At 35.6% G+C, this 23,393-nt stretch overlaps 1 protein-coding gene across 5 annotated transcripts in view; it reads right to left on the bottom strand.

Moving 5' to 3' along the window:
- The window catches only part of LOC117340060 (complexin-like), a 175,983-nt gene that overhangs the window by 16,181 nt on the left and 136,409 nt on the right, over window positions 1-23,393 (bottom strand). For all 5 annotated transcript variants that reach the window (XM_033901828.1, XM_033901827.1, XM_033901829.1 and 2 more), the window contains 3 exons: window positions 12,732-12,860; window positions 6,671-6,846; window positions 3,242-3,389 (listed from right to left, as the gene is read on the bottom strand). In XM_033901828.1, coding sequence (XP_033757719.1) covers window positions 3,242-3,389; window positions 6,671-6,846; window positions 12,732-12,786 — 379 coding nt within the window. In that variant the 5' untranslated portion in view covers window positions 12,787-12,860. The remainder of the gene's footprint in view (window positions 1-3,241; window positions 3,390-6,670; window positions 6,847-12,731; window positions 12,861-23,393) is intronic.

Here is a 23,393-nt window from a genome sequence, read left to right as displayed (position 1 = left end):
TATTATCAGACATGGGCTTATTACCAGACATGGGCTTATTACCAGACATAGACTCATTACCAGGTGTGGGCTTATTATCAGACATGGGCTTATTACCAGGCATGGGCTTATTACTGGACATGGGCTTATTACCAGACAAGGGCTTATTACCAGATATGGGCTTATTACCAGACCTGGGCTTATTACCAGACAAGGGCTTATTACCAGACATGGACTTATTACCAGGCATGGGCTTATTACTGGATAAATACGAAACATATTCCTACATCATATCTCAAAACTTGATATTTTACAGATTTTGTCATTACAAGATAAACGCTACTCTCTCTCTCTTGAACACAAAAACTTGATGGATACACCCATAAGTAATGCAGCTAAATAACATGTCTGATATAGCACTGGTCAGGTGGTTCAGAATATACATCTATAGCCATTTTATAAGGTCAACACAGGGTTTTATCAACCTGAGAAAAAATATTAACATTTACGCTCCTGTGAACAGGCATCACTACAATACTTATCTGACAATGTTATAATGACAAATGAGGCAAATGATCCTTGATCAATTATTTATAGCACTTATTCCAAATTTACTACCATATACATGTAATCCTTAATTAACAAAGCACTTCCACACATGTCCACAGTCCTCAGTACTAACATTTACGTTTACACTGCAATCACAGACAGGTGTGAGCAGATAAATACAAACTAAAATATCTGTGAAATAATTTCTTTACCATAATTTCTTCTCTTTTTTTTTTTAGAAATTTTTAGCCAGCTATTCATCTGTAGTTGTGTTATATAGTTTATTATTATTTTCTATAATTTATTTTTTTTATTATATTTTTTTTTTTTTTGGTCATTTAAATGAAAACAAGGATGTTTCAAAAGTAAAAACTTATGCATTAATAATTTTGAAAGGGGAGATAATCAATATAAATACCAGCATAATGCGAGTGACATCTTTAAACACTATATTATACGGGACACTTTTAGATCTATGTACAATTCAGATTTAACATTATGGTAAAATTTACACATTTCAACAACTATGATATAGTATTTAAATGTTGAACTCTACATATCCCTCCCCATAAAATACAATGGAACATTCCAACTCCAGAAACCGGAGCTGTCCATTGTGAGATATAGGGGGGAGAGACAATGCTACATTAACTGAGACATCTCTAAGCTACACCACAGAATTCAAATTCTTTGAATGATCTTTATGATCTATATATATATATATAATACAATAGAGTACTGTTATCACATACATACATATATATTATATATATATTAATAAAACTTCAAATGTTGATTATATGGATATTGAGATCACTAGTGTCAATGACTCTACAGCACTTGGTAAGTTCATAGCTTCATAACATCAATAAATATATGTTTCTAAGTATTCACAGAGTCCTATTTAAACTATTCAAAGTGTCATGTCAATCATACAATGTAACTATTTAAAAGAAGAAACAACATTTTGTAAGTAGTTAAATTCAAATTAACTATTTTTTAATTCTGTTTAATTTCAGAATTTAAGAAATATTAAAGGGACATACCTTCATTCACACATCAGAAAGTTGCCAAATTTCTATTGATAAAATCTATGCCCGAATGAGGATAATATGATTTTTTGTGCCTACCAATAATGAAAGTAACGCCGAAATGTACAGAAAAATGACGTTTCGTACATAAATACCATCTTTATATATAGTGATACTTCGGGTCAAATGAACTGACAATTTTTATGATCAAATACCTGAAGCACTTTGGTTTCCCTTGAGAGTAAAACTGTCCTATTAATTTAAAGATTATTACTTTTACTACTTGGGGAAAATACACATCTCCCATTAAGTTTCATTTTGGCAACATACACTTTATTTAAACGAAGGAACATGTCCCTTTAATTTCAGTCAATTTAAGAAATATTAAGTACATCTGATGAATTTTCTCTATTGTTCTTTTGTTATTAATGGTATATCTCACTACAAAGAAGCATAAGAGAGCATTTATATATAGACTTAACCTCTAATCCAAGGAATTCAATATAATGTTTCAAAATGAAAAATGAGAAGTATGAACTTCAATGAATTAATGATGAAAGGGGCGTAACTCTCACTCCAAATGAAGACTTAATGTCTGTACGGAGTCAGACATGTAATGACTAGATTTCTTGCCTACGATAAATCATACATGATATAGCAATGTTATTATTCTTCTTCATGAAATGAGAAATAACAACTCCAGCAGAACCAAACCAGTTTAAGACATGTCAGGTCTCTAACAGTTAATCTTCCCCAAAATCATCTATTCTATATCAACTTAACACGAACATCATTTAAATGATGACACACTAAATCTTAATTCTAGAACAGTAATTAGCATACTGTCCATCAAAGCAGAAAGATCATGTGTAAATAAACATTTGACATTTTCTTTTCAATTTTTTTTTCAATGACAATTCCCATTTTAATTATATTTTTAAAATGTACCTCAGATATATTATTAAAGGATTAATATTTTATTAAATCCTGTTTTTTCTTCAAATAATCAATAAGATTTTGAAAATTATTTGGAAATATAAGAAAAGATTTTTTTTAAAGAAATAGCACCAAAAGAAATGAAAAACAAATCATTCTCTACCTGAAGGTGTGACTAATACAGGTTTGTCACATCAGAAAATGTGACAAATGTTCAGGTAATTCACACTTCAGACACCTGGATATTTGACTAGTATACAGGTAAGTCACACCAGGTGTGACAAATATACAAGTTTGTCACACCTAAAGGTGTAAAAAGTATACAGGTAAGTCACAACTGGAGATGTGACAAATATACAGGTAAGTCACATCTGGAGATGTGACGAATGTACAGGTAAGTCACAATATAATGTGTGACAAATCTACAGGTAAGTCACATATGAAGATGTGACAAATCTACAGGTAAATCACATATGAAGGTGTGACGAATCTACAGTTGAGTCACATCTGGAGACGTGACGAATGTACAGGTAAGTCACATATGAAGGTGTGACGAATAAACAGGTAAGTGATGTCTGGAATTCTGACACTACAGTTGAGTACTTTGGAGGTGTGACTGGTGTACAGGTCACATGTGCAGGCGTGACTAGTGTGCACATCCATACGTAGATGAACAGAAACAGAAAATGTTAAGTAAAACTGTTATCACACAAAGTTCATACAGCAACACAAGGCTGAAAATTTACTTGTAAATTCATCTTCATCTTCCGAGTCTGCATTTGCTTCAGCTGCGAGTTCTGCTGGTGTCTTTTTCTTCCTCCCTAGTCGACCATCTGCATCTTCCTGTAGGAGTGACGCAGGGTCTACTTCTGGCTCCTTCTTCTTGATGCCGTACTGTAACAGTTCATCATCATACAATTAAATCTCTATCAGCAAAATAGTTAATTATCATACAGTTAAATCTCTATCAGCAAAATAGTTAAATATCATACAGTTAAATCTCTATCTGCAAAAATAGTGACACATGCAAGTAATGTTAATCTACCAATTTTGGCATAATCCAATTTGAGCTCATAACCCCCAATTTGAGTCCATAACCAAATTTTAACAGATTCTGCAATGATAAATTGGCGAACCGAATTATTAACTATGCACACTGCTATTGGAGCAGTTATACATAAATATTCACGTATAGTGCACATTTTTTTTCAAAAACTGTCAAGTGAAAAAAATTGACTGTCCACTATACGCAGGTACAAGTCTTTGCCGATCAGCACAGCAAGGGTGTATACAGATCTGGCCCCAGTTCATCAAAACTTGTTTCCTTGTACTAGTGTAGTATACATATTCCGCACCGAATGATGAATCAATTGTTAGTGGTAATATAAGCCAGGTCTGCCATCTTCAGAGATGAAAATGGCATTTTGTGAAAAAGGCTGAAAGTGGGGGTGCAGGGTTTTCCAACTGACCCCCCCCCCCCCCCCCAAAAAAAAAACAAAAATACCAACACTTTGTCAAGACCAGCTCAGGATCATTTCAGGTAATTAAGAGCTGAATCCCACTAGTGGAACTAGTGAAATATATTTTGTTCAGGAAAATCATGATTGCACTATCATGTTACAAAATGGCTGCCGTGGCCGCCATATTTTAGTAAATGTTTTTATGAGGTCAAAAAATAACAACACTTTGTTGAATCTGTACCTTAACATTCCCACCAATTTCCAGCTCAAAGCCAGGCACCAGTGGAACTGGAGTAGAAGTTAAATATAAGTTTTCCACCTGGGTGGAGGTGGAGGGTGGGGGAGCCTGGGTGGATGTGGAGGGTTGGGGAGCCTGGGTGGAGGTGGATGGTGGGGGAGCCTGGGTGGAGGTGGATGGTGGGGGAGCCTGGGTGGAGGTGGATGGTGGGGGAGCCTTGGTGGATGTGGAGGGTTGGGGAGCCTGGGTGGAGGTGGAGGGTGGAGGGTGGAGGACAACAGGATAGGTCTGAATTTCACAATTTTATTAAGGCCTCATAACTTGTTGCTTAATATAAATATCATTTTGCAGACAATCTTGGATATCTATCAATTAAAATGTTTTGGAAGAAAATAAGATGCAAAGTAGAATCCTCGGAATTTAATTTAATTTGTCCATGGATACCAATAATACCTGTGTTCACATTCACAGCTAATCATTTTGACCCAGTTTTTTAACCAGTTGCTAAATCTAATCTGATGTGAGATATTGAAGCATAAACAGAAAATTCACAAATTAACAGCTAGGAGCAATTCAAAGTGTTGGCAGAAAGCAAATCTGACCTACTGCCTTTTTATTTTACTGTTAGCTTGTCCGTTTAGTCCCAGATAGTGACCTGGTCGTAACTAGCTATTTCTATTTGTCAACCACAAATTACAGACATATATAATTATTGTAAAACTATGAATTACATTTTTGCCAGTGAAATATAGAAAATTATCAAACTAATAAAACTTACATTTTCACTGCAGCGATGAGCAGTGAAAATAGAAGTTTTTCGTTTTTGACCAATCAGACTATTGCGCATTTTCTTTCATACCAGCATGCAGCTCAAAAAATATTCTTATTCAAAAATTATAATGAATCTTTTTAAATATGATTGATAAATATTAAAGAAACAGCCGAATCCCTCCATTTTCAGTATCGGGAAAAGTTATTCTGGAGAATTCCTTGTTACTTTCGAAACGAAAATGTGCGGTTATGAAACAAAATGACCTAGCTAGCAGTCTAACGAATATAAACATACATGTATATGTTCTTATTCCTACAATTAATGAAATAACAGGAGTAACACACATATCAATGCAGGAAAGAACAGCATATCTACATAACAAGCCTTCTGTTTATATTGTCATTACCAATGGATATAACCTACAATCTTATGTGTCAGTGGACGTACAGGTGCCGCCGGAATGCATCATTGACAGTTTTTTTGTTGTTTTTTTTTACCTTTTGTAGTTAAAAAAGTCGCAAACTTGATAAACAGTGTTTTATTTTGGTGACATGGGCCTAATTCAGTCTGAAATTCAATATGTGAGAAAATACTAAATTAATTTCATTATGACAAACCCATTATTGTCTCTCAGTTTTGTTTTTGTTTTTTATTACATTGTAAAATACAAAAATATATTTTAATGTTTTACATTGTTGCTGTCTATTTTTGTTTACATTACGTTGAATGACAACGACATGCAAACACTATGTGTATGTGTAAATAACAGTAATTGTAACAGGAATCCTACTCATGAAAAGGGAGTAGTTTCCATTAGCTAGGTGGCGCGTTGCCATGGACTCCTCTAATCATTAACAAGTGGGCGGAGCTTAATTTTGTTTTCACTGAAAAATGAAAGTAAAATATTGATGAATCAGAAAGCAGTATTCTGCATACAAAAAGTGAAAAATTAATTATTTACATATGAAAAAATAGTCTTCGACTTGAGATTTTTGTATTTGATACAAATTTTTTGAAACTGATGTTGAATGAGAGACAATATTTAACATGGAATGATGAAAACTGAGTAGGGTGGGATGTCGGATGCTGTATAACTTTGATCTCCCTTAGTATATTCGGCTTAAAGCAGTAAATGTCATTACAATAATACAAGGTACAAACCTCTTGATAAAAAAATCAATATTTATAGATCTAAGTACAGAGATGGCAATGCCGCAAGAGCATCAAGACTAAAGCTTATTATATTCTATAAAACTGACCACAAAATTCTGACTGTTTATGAAGACGACTGGTCAGAGCCTGCCATATTGCGTTCAATTTTAGTGGAAAAATGTAGATGTGCAGGTGAACATTGTGATAAAATCGTTTACCTGGACAATGTTATTTAGGAAATATTTGAGAAACACAAAAGTGTGAATGACTTTTTTAGTTGAGGATAGATCATCATCAATGATAACCCACAATCAAAATTGACAGTTGTGTGTTTGTAAGGCTTCTGAAAAACGTTTTTTTTACAATTTATTTCTGATTCTTTTTCAATTCTTTTTTTTTTACACGGCACGAAATAAGATGCATTTGGTACAAAATGCCAGATAATATACACTTCAGATTTTACAAAAGCTCCTCAAATTAAAGGAACTAAGCGTCCACCCTCAGAAACCATTCTAATTGTAGAACATTTACATGGCTTGTCATTCTACTATACCTTATCCCGAATGCCTTGTCGAATATCTTCTCTTTCTTCTTCCATCTTCCTATGTTTTTCCTTCCGTTTCTCCTCTGCCTCCCGACGCGCTTCCTCTATCTCGTTCTGTTCCTCTGAGTTAGGTCCATCCTCAGCAGCAGGGTCTCCCCCCTCGCCGTCTTTGTCACCCATAGCACCTAGTAAACACACAAAACAGGGCGAGCTTGGACTTTGGGCCTGTCACACTTCCTATCAACCTGATGTTTTCCATAACTAGAACATATTGCCACAATCGAATGAATTGAAAGTTTTCTCCTTAAAACCAACTCTTTTTAAAGAAGATATTCTGCCTGTACAGGAAGTTATTCCTTCTGTCATGAAGTGCAAAACACTACTGACATCAAAATGATCAGGTCATCTTAACAGTACAAGACAATAAAACAGGAAATGAATAAACATATCCAAGCTAGACTGGAAAACAGACTATTCCAAGGTAGACAGGAAAACAGACTATTCCAAGGTAGACAGACAGGAAAACAGACTATTCCAAGGTAGACAGGAAAACAGACTATTCCAAGGTAGACAGACAGGAAAACAGACTATTCCAAGGTAGACAGACAGGAAAACAGACTATTCCAAGGTAGACAGACAGGAAAACAGACTATTCCAAGGTAGACAGACAGGAAAACAGACTATTCCAAGGTAGACAGACAGGAAAACAGACTATTCCAAGGTAGACAGACAGGAAAACAGACTATTCCAAGGTAGACAGGAAAACAGACTATTCCAAGGTAGACAGACAGGAAAACAGACTATTCCAAGGTAGACAGACAGGAAAACAGACTATTCCAAGTTAGACAGACAGGAAAACAGACTATTCCAAGGTAGACAGGAAAACAGACTATTCCAAGGTAGACAGACAGGAAAACAGACTATTCCAAGGTAGACAGACAGGAAAACAGACTATTCCAAGTTAGACAGACAGGAAAACAGACTATTCCAAGGTAGACAGGAAAACAGACTATTCCAAGGTAGACAGACAGGAAAACAGACTATTCCAAGGTAGACAGGAAAACAGACTATTCCAAGGTAGACAGGAAAACAGACTATTCCAAGGTAGACAGACAGGAAAACAGACTATTCCAAGGTAGACAGACAGGAAAACAGACTATTCCAAGGTAGACTGGAAAACAGACTATTCCAAGGTAGACAGGAAAACAGACTATTCCAAGGTAGACAGGTAAACAGACTATTCCAAGGTAGACAGACAGGAAAACAGACTATTCTAAGGTAGACAGGAAAACAGACTATTCCAAGGTAGACAGGAAAACAGACTATTCCAAGGTAGACAGACAGGAAAACAGACTATTCCAAGGTAGACAGACAGGAAAACAGACTATTCCAAGGTAGACAGACAGGAAAACAGACTATTCCAAGGTAGACAGACAGGAAAACAGACTATTCCAAGGTAGACAAGAAAACAGACTATTCCAAAGTAGACAGACAGGAAAACAGACTATTCCAAGGTAGACAGGAAAACAGACTATTCCAAGGTAGACAGACAGGAAAACAGACTATTCTAAGGTAGACAGGAAAACAGACTATTCCAAGGTATACAGGAAAACAGACTATTCCAAGGTATACAGGAAAACAGACTATTCCAAGGTAGACAGACAGGAAAACAGACTATTCCAAGGTAGACAGACAGGAAAACAGACTATTCCAAGGTAGACAAGAAAACAGACTATTCCAAAGTAGACAGACAGGAAAACAGACTATTCCAAGGTAGACAGGAAAACAGACTATTCCAAGGTAGACAGACAGGAAAACAGACTATTCCAAGGTAGACAGGAAAACAGACTATTCCAAGGTAGACAGACCGGAAAACAGACTATTCCAAGGTAGACAGACAGGAAAACAGACTATTCCAAGGTAGACAGACAGGAAAACAGACTATTCCAAGGTAGACAGACAGGAAAACAGACTATTCCAAGGTAGACAGACAGGAAAACAGACAATTCCAAGGTAGACAGGAAAACAGACTATTCCAAGGTAGACAGACAGGAAAACAGACTATACCAAGGTAGACACACAGGAAAACAGACTATTCCAAGGTAGACAGACAGGAAAACAGACTATTCCAAGGTAGACAGACAGGAAAACAGACTATTCCAAGGAAGACAGACAGGAAAACAGACTATTCCAAGGTAGACACACAGGAAAACAGACTATTCAAAGGTAGACAGACAGGAAAACAGACTATTCCAAGGTAGAGAGACAGGAAAACAGACTATTCCAAGGTAGACAGACAGGAAAACAGACTATTCCAAGGTAGACAGGAAAACAGACTATTCCAAGGTAGACAGGAAAACAGACTATTCCAAGGTAGACAGACAGGAAAACAGACTATTCCAAGGTAGACACACAGGAAAACAGACTATTCCAAGGTAGACAGACAGGAAAACAGACTATTCCAAGGTAGACAGACAGGAAAACAGACTATTCCAAGGTAGACAGGAAAACAGACTATTCCAAGGTAGACAGACAGGAAAACAGACTATTCCAAGGTAGACAGGAAAACAGACTATTCCAAGGTAGACAGACAGGAAAACAGACTATTCCAAGGTAGACAGACAGGAAAACAGACTATTCTAAGGTAGACAGGAAAACAGACTATTCCAAGGTAGACAGACAGACAGGTAAAATAGACTACTCCAAGTGGACCTGGAAAACAGTCAGATGTTGAGATATTAGTTTCATGCAGTGAAGAAAAGTCCTTGCTTAGCATACTGAACAAACAGGTGACAAGTTAGACACATGGACACTCAGACATAAATACAAGTTAGACACATGGACACTCAGACATAAAGACAAGTGAGACACATGGACACTCAGACATAAAGACAAGTTAGACACATGGACACTTAGACATAAAGACAAGTTAGATACATGAACACTAAGACATAAAGACAAGTTAGACACATGGAAACTCAGACATAAAGACAAGTTAAACGCATGGACACAAACTTAAAGACAAGTTAGTCACATGGACACTCAGACATATAGACAAGTTAGACACATGGACACTCAGACATAAAGACAAGTTAAACGCATGGGCACAAACTTAAAGACAAGTTAGTCACATGGACACTAAGACATATAGACAAGTTAGACACATGGACACTCAGACATAAAGGTAAGTTAGGCACATGGACACTTAGACATAAAGACAAGTTAGACACATGGACACTCAGACATAAAGGCAAGTTAGACGCATGGACACTCAGACATAAAGACAAGTTAGACACATGGACACTCAAACATAAATACAAGTTAGACACATGGACACTCAGACATAAAGACAAGTAAGACAGATTGACACTCAGACATCAATACAAGTTACACACATGGACATTTAAACTTAAAGACAAGTTAGACACATGGGCACTCAGACATAAAGGTAAGTTAGACACATGGACACTCAGACATAAAGGTAAGTTAGACACATGGATACTCAAACTTAAAGACAAATTAGACACATGGACACTCAGACATAAAGACAAGTTAGACACATGGACACTCAGACATAAAGACAAGTTAGACACATGGACACTCAGACATAAAGACAAGTTAGATACATGGACACTTAGACATAATGACATGTTAGACACATGGACACTCAGACATAAAGACAAGTTAGACACATAGACACTGATACATAAAGATAAGTTAGACAAATGGACACTCAGGCATAAAGACAAGTTAGACACATGGACACTCAGATATAAAGACAAGTTAGACACATAGACACTCAGACATAAAGACAAGTTAGACACATGGACACTCAGACATAATGACATGTTAGATACATGGACACTCAGACATAAAGACAAGTTAGACACATGGACACTCAGATATAAAGGTAAGCTAGACACATGGACACTCAGACATAAAGGTAAGTTAGACACATGGACACTCAAACTTAAAGATAAGTTAGACACATGGACACTCAGACATAAAGACAAGTTAGACACTCAGACATAAAGACAAGTAAGATACATGGACACTTAGATATAAAGATAAGTTAGGCACATGGACACTGAGACATAAAGATAAGTTAGACAAATGGACACTCAGATATAAAGACAAGTTAGACACATGGACACTCAGATATAAAGACAAGTTAGACACATGAACACTCAGACATAATGACATGTTAGACACATGGACACTCAGACATAAAGACAAGTTAGACACACAGACACTGAGACATAAAGATAAGTTAGACACATAGACACTCAGGCATAAAGACAAGTTAGACACATGGACACTCAGATATAAAGGTAAGCTAGACACATGGACACTCAGACATAAAGGTAAGTTAGACACAAGGACACTCAAACTTAAAGACAAGTTAGACACATGGACACTCAGACATAAAGACAAGTTAGACACTCAGATATAAAGACAAGTTAGACACTCAGACATAAAGACAAGTAAGATACATGGACACTTAGATATAAAGATAAGTTAGGCACATGGACACTGAGACATAAAGATAAGTTAGACAAATGGACACTCAGGCATAAAGACAAGTTAGACACATGGACACTCAGATATAAAGACAAGTTAGACACATGGACACTCAGATATAAAGACAAGTTAGACACATGGACACTCAGACATAATGACATGTTATACACATGGACACTCAGACATAAAGACAAGTTAGACACATGGACACTCAGATATAAAGACAAGTTAGACACATGGACACTCAGACATAATGACATGTTATACACATGGACACTCAGACATAAAGACAAGTTAGACACATGGACACTCAGACATAAAGATAAGTTAGACACATGTACACTCAGACATAAAGGTAAGTTAGACACATGGACACTCAAACTTAAAGACAAGTTAGACACATGGACACTCAGACATAAAGACAAGTTAGACACTCAGACATAAAGACAAGTTAGACACATGGACACTCAGACATAATGACATGTTAGACACATGGACACTCATACATAAAGACAAGTTAGGCACATAGACACTGAGACATAAAGATAAGTTAGACACATGGACACTCAGGCATAAAGACAAATTAGACACATGGGCATTTAAACATGAAAAGAAAGTTGGATACAAAATAAAGGGTACTAGAAAAGTAGACACATTATTACGAGGGTAGTATAGTTCATCAAAAACATCACAAAGTGAACCTTTACATTTGATTTGAATCACAAGTCAGAAATTCCAGAAATTTATTCAGCTCCAATTATACAACGTTCAACATGAGAACTGCATTGAGAAATAAAAGAGATCCCCCGGAGTTGCATGGATAAACTACCTATTTTTATATCAATTTCTTTGCTTGTTTTGTTTCTTGGATGCCTAAATATGGGTATAATCTATAATTCCATGTTATTTATCAGAAAGAATGCATACTTTTTACTGTCAAGCGAACCCATTATAAAAAATAAAGAGTATTGGAATCAATGAGAATATAATCAATCGCCCCTTATAAATACACAGATTGGATACACATTTTAGTTACACGGATAACCACACAAATGAACGATATATAAAGACATCTAGCTGATTATATATAGGGAGTGGCAGTCGTACATTCAAAAGGAGACATTCTAAATTCAAAACAAATATTTCTATAAAGTGACAAATTTGATTATAGATACAATTAAAAAAAAATGTGTCAAATTAAAATATAAGTTTAAAAATATATGTGTTAAATATAAACTTGAAATATACCAAAAAAATATTTAAGTGAATTTTAACTACTGTGCGAAAATCCAAACGAGGAAACTGAGGCATATTCCTGATATAGAATCCATATGATCTATAGACTGGAATTGATAATAATTGAATTGAAACCTTACCTTGTACAGATCGGAATTGGTTACCAACCATCTGTGTGAGGCATATTGCAGCCCTGACAGAGGTAACGGGTAGGTCTCGTGTATATCTATATATATCGTATATAAATGAGTATTATATAAATATATATACATATATAGGGCAGGAGTGGCCCTGTATCGAGATAAATCCTTACCTTTTACAGATTTTAGTTGGTTACCAACCATCTGTTTGGCAATGAAAGCGGCCATGTTGGAACAAGTGTGAGCAGGTTACACACAAAATTACACACTATTGTCTTCTTCTCGTTCCAGGAGCATTAGATCTGGAAAAAAGGTCGAAATTATGAGACTCTTGCTTTATAACGCTATTGTATTAAAACCAAATAGTCAACATAAATCTGGAGAAAAGGTCAAAATAATGTGACTTTTTTTTATGTCACCACTGTGGCTGAATTTCCTGAAAATGTCAACAATAAATCTAGAAAGAAATCCCTGGGCTGATCATGGTTATTGACAAGTAGTCGTTTAAAGATTTTAGCCTATTTGATCCCTGTGACCTTGAATGTAGGTCAAGGTCATTCAATTGAACAAACTTGGTAGCCCTTCACCCCAGCGTGCCATAAGACCAATATCAGGTCGCTGTGTCTCATAGTTATTGAGAAGATGTTGTTCAAACGAAAACGTTGATGCCAGATGGCTGGCTGGAGGGATTGACAATGGATGCTGCACCACAGCATAAGTTCACTTGCCCTTTAGGCAGGTGATCTAAAAATGTCAAAAGTTTTTGCTTATATGCTAGCTGTTATTTTAACTACTACATTCCTATCAAAATTAAATTATTATATGGTTTCCTGTACGTAGTGATACAATTTTATCAATATGCATTTTTAGGTACAAAACAACCTCCCTAAGGGACAACCTAATGAGTTAACCCAATACTGACAGTTCCTAGACTAGGATATATATGTCTGGACCAAAAGCAGAGTTCAATCATGTTTAAGTATATAGAATTGTACAAAAGAACATTTCTAAAAAGTCAATACAGAGTGCTGACATTCAATATTCATGATGCAACTTATGAATACTGTTGGCACCCAATGTACAGTGCTTTAATATCTTACAGCAATAAAATTATGAGGCCATTTATATTTGAAACTTTGAATACTAAATATCAGTATTTCTAGGAGAACTACAGTAAAATATGAAATGCTGACATGGCTAGACTTAAGTTTATACAATCTTTATCCCTGCAATCCTTCAAGAGGCCAACACAAAGCTACTGACTCAAAGCCAGGGGTAAGACTTACTACAGGACAATGAAATTTGTTATGGTAATTTTACTGAACAGATATAGATATGGGTCAGCTTATTACAGAATTTGATGGTAATTTTACTGAACAGATATAGATATGGGTCAGCTTATTACAGAATTTGATGGTAATTTTACTGAACCGATATTGATATGGGTAAGCTTATTACAGAATTTGATGGTAATTTTACTGAACAGTCATATAGATATGGGTCAGCTTATTACAGGATAAAGAAATAGCATTTGTTGGTAGTTTTAATTGTTGTAGATATGGATGGGCTTATTACTAGACATGGGCATATATATCTGGATAAATACGGTATGTACCAAAATCAATAATAAAAGCTTTCTCTTTCTTTAACACCCAGAAACAATTAGACTTCCGAAACATATTTAAGATTTTGCTGTTAAACTCAACTGTAGAGAGTTTAAACAGTTCTATAAATGGTGTTGAAATGTAGTTCTCTATAAAACAAGACAGCACAGGAAGAATTGCTTGCCATAAAAAAAAACCCAAATAATAACAATTGTTAAATACAGTATGCAAACATAGGGAAACAAATAAAATTTCAAAATGTTGTTATTCAATAAAAGCTTGCTGCTGTTGTATTTATAAGCTTAACAAACGCCGGAACAAAATCTATTGAGGACAGACAGTGAATACATGTATATCCATTGTAGGAATAGCTATGATCAATATCACTGTGGGTATGGTTTGAATTTTTTGTTCATTTTAATTTCAAATTTATTCAGCCTTGTATTCATTCCTCTCCGCTATTTATTTTCTTTCACTTTTTTTTTAATTTTTAAATTTTTTTTTTTTAATTTTCCGTGATTAAATCCTTGTGTTTCCTCAATCTTTCTATGATATGATATGGTAATTATATAATATGTAAAATAAACTTAAAGAGTCCTTTTGAAGGAATTTGAAAAATAAAAACAATAATATGCTAAAGAAATCACTTCAAAATAAACCTGCTGAGATATTCAGAGTACATACAGCGCTGCTCGCCTGGGGAACTCAGATAGTTCTCTAAAGATTTGAGCAGCTGCGGAAGCGCTTTGGATATAAATATATTTGTTTTGGAGTTATAAAAATTATATACATGTATATATTTAATGAAATTGTTAAATGTGATACCAATAAATTATCTGAATCTTTAAATATATATGGATGAAAATCCATAAAAATGTACAGTAAATGCCAAAGTTAAAAGATAATTATATATATATATTGCAATAGATAAAGTGACTTATCATATGGCAACATCAGGCACGCTTGATTTGAGATCAGAGGGCTGACAAAAAGTCTGACTATAGTTAGGTGGGCGTTTCACTCATAATGAATAAATTCATGCATGTTACACTCAGGCGGTTACACAAACCAAGTACACCCGACAGGTTCACATTTCTAGCAGCTTGTTTCCATAAAACTTTCAAATGTGATTTTTTTTTTTTTTGCTTAACGTCCTATTAACAGCCAGGTTTTGGAGATGGAGGAAAGCCGGAGTACCCGGAGAAAAATCACCGGCCTACGGTCAGCACCTGGCAACTGCCCCACGTAGGTTTCGAACTCGCAACCAAATGTGAATGAAGTTTTATCAAGGATATAGTAAGTAATAATGACAGTATGGGCCAATATAGGTACTGGATTCAAACAGATGTTCTGTAGTTGGATACATATTTGCCCCCTGCTTGATATATATGATCAGTGAAGTAATAGCAACAATCAGACTCAGACAAATTAAATTTTTGGAAATAACCCCGCCCCACCAAACCCCACCCTTTCTCTTTGACAAGAACAAATATACAATTTCTACACATACACAAAATTTTGTTTTTATTTTTTTTATATAATTTCAACACTGTCTTATTTAAGACATTGGTTAAGCAATGGAAATATATGTTAATGCTTAACTTAAATTTTGTTGCCTTTTATTTTCAATAGCATAAGTGAATATGATTTCTAAATAAAAACTAAATATTCATGGAATTATTCATCAGATTCAATCATCAAAGATAAAAATAAACATATCAGAAACCTATTAAAGATTTCTTATAACTCTAAGGAAAAGGACAAGAATGTTACTTCAATATTTAAAAGTTACAAAATCATTAATACTTTAAAGAATCTTATAATGATTCTTTGACCTTTAATTGATATTCTAACCTTAGAACACATGACACAATATCGAGCTGAATAGAAATGCGGATGGAAACTCACAAGATGGATGTCAATGTTTGTTTAGCTTACGAAGCATGCAACCCTTATAACCGAGTGAATATTGACGGATCGATGTGGCTATTATGTGAGGAGATTTTGTGGCAAACGAACAGGCTCTTCTTATCCCAGTAACAATGTGGAGGGCTTTGTGTACGTCCAGAAGGCAACACTGTTGACTATTGACCCGGAGAGCCAGTGAGCCAGTCGGCCATCTGATACCAAATATGAAACATTGACAGGCTGTTGTTATACCTGTATAGAATAGGACACTTTGTCTATGAATATATATGACAGTTTGTTTAATTTTCTGGAAGCTCTTGCTTTTGAAATTTATGAGAACAAAATGGGGGGAGGGGGGATGGATACATGTAATGGTAATTAAGACACCTGGTTGTCTATGTAGATCTATGTAGGACACTGTCTGTCTGTAAGACACCTGGATGTCTATGTAGATCTATGTAGGACACTGTCTGTCTGTAAGACACCTGGATGTCTATGTAGATCTATGTAGGACACTGTCTGTCTGTAAGACACCTGGTTGTCTACGTAGATCTATGGAGACAGACACTGTCTGTCTACTCTGCGTAAGACACCTGGTTGTCTATGTAGATCTATGTAGGACACTGTCTGTCTGTAAGACACCTGGCTGCTATGTAGAGCTATGTAAGACAGACACTGTCTGTCTGTAAGACACCTGGTTGTCTATGTAGATCTATATATAACAGATACTGTCTGTTTGTAAGACAGATGGTTGTCTAGGTTGATGTATGTAAGACAGACACTGTCTGTCTGTAAGACACCTGGTTGTCTATGTAGATCTATGTATAACAGACACTGTCTGTCTGTAATACACCTGGTTGTCAATGTAGATCTATGTAGGACACTGTCTGTCTGTAAGACACCTGGTTGTCTACGTAGATCTATGGAGACAGACACTGTCTGTCTACTCCGCGTAAGACACCTGGTTGTCTATGTAGAGCTATAAATGACAGATACTGTCTGTCTGTAAGACACCTGGCTGTCTATGTAGATCTATATATAACAGATACTGTCTGTTTGTAAGACACATGGTTGTCTATGTAGAGCTATGTAAGACAGACACTGTCTGTCTGTAAGACACCTGGTTTTCTATGTAGATCTATATATAACAGATACTGTCTGTTTGTAAGACACATGGTTGTCTATGTAGATCTATGTAAGACAGACACTGTCTGTCTGTAAGACACCTGGTTTTCTATGTAGATCTAGATGTAAGACAGACACTGTCTGTTTGTCTACCATTTGCAAGACACCTAGTTGTCTATGTAAATCTAAGTAAGACAAACACTGTCTGTCTGTAAGACATCTTGCTGTCTATGTAGATATATGTATAACAGACACTGTCTGTCTGTAAGACACATGGTTGTCTAGGTAGATGTATGTAAGACAGACACTGTCTGTCTGTAAGACACCTGGTTTTCTATGTAGATCTAGATGTAAGACAGACACTGTCTGTTTGTCTACCATTTGCAAGACACCTAGTTGTCTATGTAAATCTAAGTAAGACAAACACTGTCTGTCTGTAAGACATCTTGCTGTCTATGTAGATCTATGTAAGACAGACACTGTCTGTCTGTAAGACACATGGTTGTCTATGTAGATCTATGTAAGACAGACACTGTCTGTCTGTAAGACACCTGGTTTTCTATGTAGATCTAGATGTAAGACAGACACTGTCTGTTTGTCTACCATTTGTAAGACACCTAGTTGTCTATGTAAATCTAAGTAAGACAAACACTGTCTGTCTGTAAGACATCTTGCTGTCTATGTAGATCTATGTAAGACAGACATTAGCTGTCTACTGTCTGTAAGATTCCTTGTTGTCGATGTAGATTTATGTTAATAATAACAGACATTGTTTGTCTACTGTCTGTAAGACACCTGGTTGTCTATGTAGATCTATGTAAGTCAGACACTGTCTGTCTGTAAGACACCTGGTTGTCTATGTAGATCTATGTAAGACAGACACTGTCTGTCTGTAAGACACCTTGTTGTCTATGTAGATCTATGTAAGACAGACACTGTCTGTCTGTAAGACACCTAGTTGTCTATACAGATCTATGTAAGACAAACGCTGTCTGTCTGTAAGACATCTTGCTGTCTATGTAGATCTATGTAAGACAGACATTAGCTGTCTACTGTCTGTAAGATTCCTTGTTGTCGATGTAGATCTATGTAAGACAGACACTGTCTGTCTGTAAGACACCTGGTTTTCTATGTAGATCTAAGTAAGACAGACACTGTCTCTCTGTAAGACACCTAGTTGTCTATACAGATCTAGATCAGATAAAGACATACACCCCTTACCATGCCTGGTGTATAGGAACCTGGACTAAGGAGAAGCCATCACTCAGCCATAAGTGTCATTTGGTAGTTGGTATAACTGTAATAGAATAGGTTCCAGGCAGGCGACTGTCCATTACATCAGTCCGCTGGGGATGGCTCCTCTAGTTCCTAGACATGGCCCTATAAACCAGCATCATGGAGGTATCGAAGTGAGTTCTAAAGCTTAAATCTCTGCTGTAAGAACCAAGTAAGTTCTAAATCTCAAATCTCTGTGGCAAGAACTAAGTAAGTTCTAAATCTCAAATCTCTGTGGCAAGAACTAAGTAAGTTCTAAATCTTAAATCTCTGTGGCAAGAACTAAGTAAGTTCTAAATCTTAAATCTCTGTGGCAAGAACTAAGTAAGTTCTAAATCTTAAATCTCCTTGGCAAGAACTAAGTAAGTTCTAAATCTTAAATCTCTATGGCAAGAACTAAGTAAGTTCTAAATCTTAAATATCTGTGGCAAGAACTAAGTAAGTTCTAAATCTTAAACCTCTGTGGCAAGAACTAAGTAAGTTCTAAATCTTAAATCTCTGTGGCAAGAACTAAGTAAGTTCTAAATCTTAAATCTCTGTGGCAAGAACTAAGTAAGTTCTAAATCTTAAATATCTGTGGCAAGAACTAAGTATTAAGTTCTAAATCTTAAACTTCTGTGGCAAGAACTAAGTAAGTTCTAAATCTTAAATATCTGTGGCAAGAACTAAGTAAGTTCTAAATCTTAAACCTCTGTGGCAAGAACTAAGTAAGTTCTAAATCTCAAATCTCTGTGGCAAGAACTAAGTAAGTTCTAAATCTCAAATCTCTATGGCAAGAACTAAGTAAGTTCTAAATCTTAAACCTAGGTCGCAAGAACTAAGTAAGTTCTAAATCTCAAATCTCTGTGGCAAGAACTAAGTAAGTTCTAAATCTTAAATCTCTATGGCAAGAACTAAGTAAGTTCTAAATCTCAAATCTCTGTGGCAAGAACTAAGTAAGTTCTAAATCTTAAATCTCTATGGCAAGAACCAAGTAAATTCTAAATCTTAAACCTCTGCGGCTAGAACCTCATCAGTCATTGTAATAATGTCTTAAGGTAATAAATCATCGAAGGAGTCGGATACTGAAATGGCAATCAACCTTTCTGGTATCGATTTTGAGAGAGTTCACCTCCATATGGACGAATCAAACCTTACTTCAACAGATATAGAATTATATATCGCGGTTGTCTGAAGAGACATATAATTCAATTAATTGGCCATTTTGTTCCCAAACGAGACTGAATTAGTACCTACGCAATAAAACATTCGGGTATTTATGTGAATATCAGTACCAGAGACATAAAACAACTCCTATTTACGTGAACGTAAATGGTTCCAGCTTCAACTTTTCTTACCAATTAGATTTCATTAATGACCCACAGGATTTCATCCAAAGGAGTCGCGTACGACTAGTATGTAGTTCTCAATAAAAAATGTGTCCAACATCTATGTCAGTGTTGCAAATACATCTAACCTTTCTTACAAATTAAATTCTAAAAATTTGAATTTGTGTCTACCACAAAAACTACACAGACAGAACTTTTTTGTTAAAAATGTTTTCCTGAAGGAATTGCACAAAACAGCTCCATGAAGGAAAACAATTTTTTTTTAAAGAATACAAGAGAAATTTGATGAATTCAAAGAAAAATTGTTTTAAGTTTTATCAAAATCTTTGAAATTTTCAGATATGAATAAATAATGATATGCTTCAAACAATAATATGCTTCTTAAATTAGTGAGTTTGACATGCATTTGATTTACTTTTAAAAACTAATTAGCTTCAAATAAGATATTATTTGATATAAAGTTTCTAAACAAGAGAGCCCTGGCTCCCACCATCAAATGATAATTAAAGGTTTTATGTAAGACTGATCTTTTCTCTACTTTAATGATTTATAACAATGAGAACCTACATATGTAATCTGAGAGCTGTCTGTGAATTAGATATATTAATGTTAATTAATTTAACTTCAACTGTCAGTCATTTCATTTTCTTGATCAGACTTAAAAATCAAATGAGCACAACTATCGGGACCAAAGGAGCCTTGTACATATTTTCTTTTCTGCTTTCTTCCTTTCTTTAAATACAGTGTAAAAATAAGACTTGGAAAATTCATCAAAAGATAATCAATGATTCTATGAATGTGGAGTAAGGTGTGTGTGTGTGAATGATAAATAGATCTTCTCCAATTTTATGATACTGTAATAATGATTATTACTTCTGAATACAATTGTATACTATGTACTTTACACTGTATAAAAACTTCTGAAAAATAAAACAAATAAAAAAAAAAAAAATGTTTGAGAAAAATCCTTTCTGCACTTCTAATGAAATATTGATAATAATCTTCAACTATCTACCGTCTACGTATAAAGTTTGAGAAAATTCCTTCTTTACTGATGGATGGCAAACGGCCGACGGCAGACGGCCAACAGCAGACGGTCGACATACGACGTACGATGGACAACATACGGTACCATTGACACATGAATTGGCAAAGATGTGGGCTAAAAAGTGGCAATGACCTTACTTGACTTTGATTTTCGACCCTGATCAGTAACTTGATATATTTTCCTGGGAAACCACACAGGAGAAATTTTACTAATAAGTGTCTAACAAAAGTCAATCAGTGTTTTCATATTGCCGAGGTTCTATAAATCTAGACGGAGTCGGCTGGTGATAAGTTTTCCATTCATCTTATTAGCAGTGATTACTATGACAGAAATCCAATCAAATTCTGTTCCTGCTAAAACATTTTCTGCCAAAGTAATATGAGATAAAAACTTTGTTGATTTATGGCATTCATACAATAATGCAGCATATGCATGTCAAAGTATAAAAGCATGTACAAGCATAAGTGGAATTCTTTTAATAGCTTTTTTTTCGGTGCTCTGCACGGACACTGCCATATTCAAATTTTCATTCGCTATCAACTGTACATTATGTGATCCTCACCTTACTAAGTCCTTGGGACACATACAGGACAAATTCAGTCATTCATAAAACCATGGACACATACAGGAAAAATTCAGTCAGTCATAAAACCAAAAATTCAGTCAGTCATAAAACCTGGACACATATAGGACAAATCCAGTCATTCATAAACCAGCTGGACACATACAGGACAAATCCAGTCATTCATAAAACCATGGTCGCATACAGGACAATCACCTCATAAAACCATGGACACATACAGGACAAATCCAGTCATTCATAAACCTGGACACATACAGGACAAATCAAGTCATTCATAAAATCTGGACACATACAGGACAAATCCAGTCATTCATAAAATCTGGACACATAAAGACAAATTCAGTCATTCATAAAACCATGGTCACATACAGGACAATCCCCTCATAAAACCATGGACACATACAGGACAAATTCAGTCATTCATAAACCTGGACACATACAGGACAAATCCAGTCGATCATAAAATCTGGACACATACAGGACAAATCCAGTCATTCATAAAACCATGGTCACATATAGGACAATCACCTCATAAAACCATGGACACATACAGGACAAATCCAGTCATTCATAAAACCATGGTCACATACAGGACAGTCCCCTCATAAAACCATGGACACACACAGGACAAATCCAGTCATTCATAAACCTGGACACATACAGGACAAATCCAGTCATTCATAAAATCTGGACAAATACAGGACAATCCCCTCATAAAACCATGGACACATACACAAATGTACAGGACAAATTCAGTCATTCATAAACCTGGACACATACCGGATAAATCCAGTCATTCATAAATCTGGACAAATACAGGACAATCCCCTCATAAAACCATGGACACATACAGGACAAATCCAGTCATTCATAAACCTGGACACATACAGGACAAATCCAGCCGTTCATAAAATCTGGACACTTACAGGACAAATCCAGTCATTCATAAAACCATGGTCACATACAGGACAATCACCTCATAAAACCATGGACACATACAGGACAAATCCAGTCATTCATAAAACCATGGTCACATACCGGACAATCCCCTCATAAAACCATGGACACATACAGGACAAATCCAGTCATTCATAAACCTGGACACATACAGGACAAATCAAGTCATTCATAAAATCTGGACAAATACAGGACAATCCCCTCATAAAACCATGGACACATACAGGACAAATTCAGTCATTCATAAACCTGGACACATACAGGACAAATCCAGTCATTCATAAAATCTGGACAAATACAGGACAATCCCCTCATAAAACCATGGACACATACAGGACAAATTCAGTCATTCATAAACCTGGACACATACAGGACAAATCCAGTCATTCATAAAATCTGGACAAATACAGGACAATCCCCTCATAAAACCATGGACACATACAGGACAAATTCAGTCATTCATAAACCTGGACACATACCGGATAAATCCAGTCATTCATAAATCTGGACAAATACAGGACAATCCCCTCATAAAACCATGGACACATACAGGACAAATCCAGTCATTCATAAACCTGGACACATACAGGACAAATCCAGTCGTTCATAAAATCTGGACACTTACAAGACAAATCCAGTCATTCATAAAACCATGGTCACATACAGGACAATCACCTCATAAAACCATGGACACATACAGGACAAATCCAGTCATTCATAAAACCATGGTCACATACCGGACAATCCCCTCATAAAACCATGGACACATACAGGACAAATCCAGTCATTCATAAACCTGGACACATACCGGACAAATCCAGTCATTCATAAATCTGGACACATACCGGACAAATCCAGTCATTCATAAAACCTGGACACATACAGGACAAATCCAGTCATTCATAAAACGATAATCTCTATACATCCCGAGGAACAACAGACCGTTTAGTTATCCGTGACATTACTAATAGTGTACCCAGACGGCTCTGTAATAAAGACTTTTTATA

Source organism: Pecten maximus, chromosome 12, assembly GCF_902652985.1.
Source record: "Pecten maximus chromosome 12, xPecMax1.1, whole genome shotgun sequence".
NCBI classification, from domain to species: domain Eukaryota; kingdom Metazoa; phylum Mollusca; class Bivalvia; order Pectinida; family Pectinidae; genus Pecten; species Pecten maximus.
Note: the sequence above shows the minus strand (reverse complement) of the source record. Positions and strands in the feature narration are given on the sequence as shown.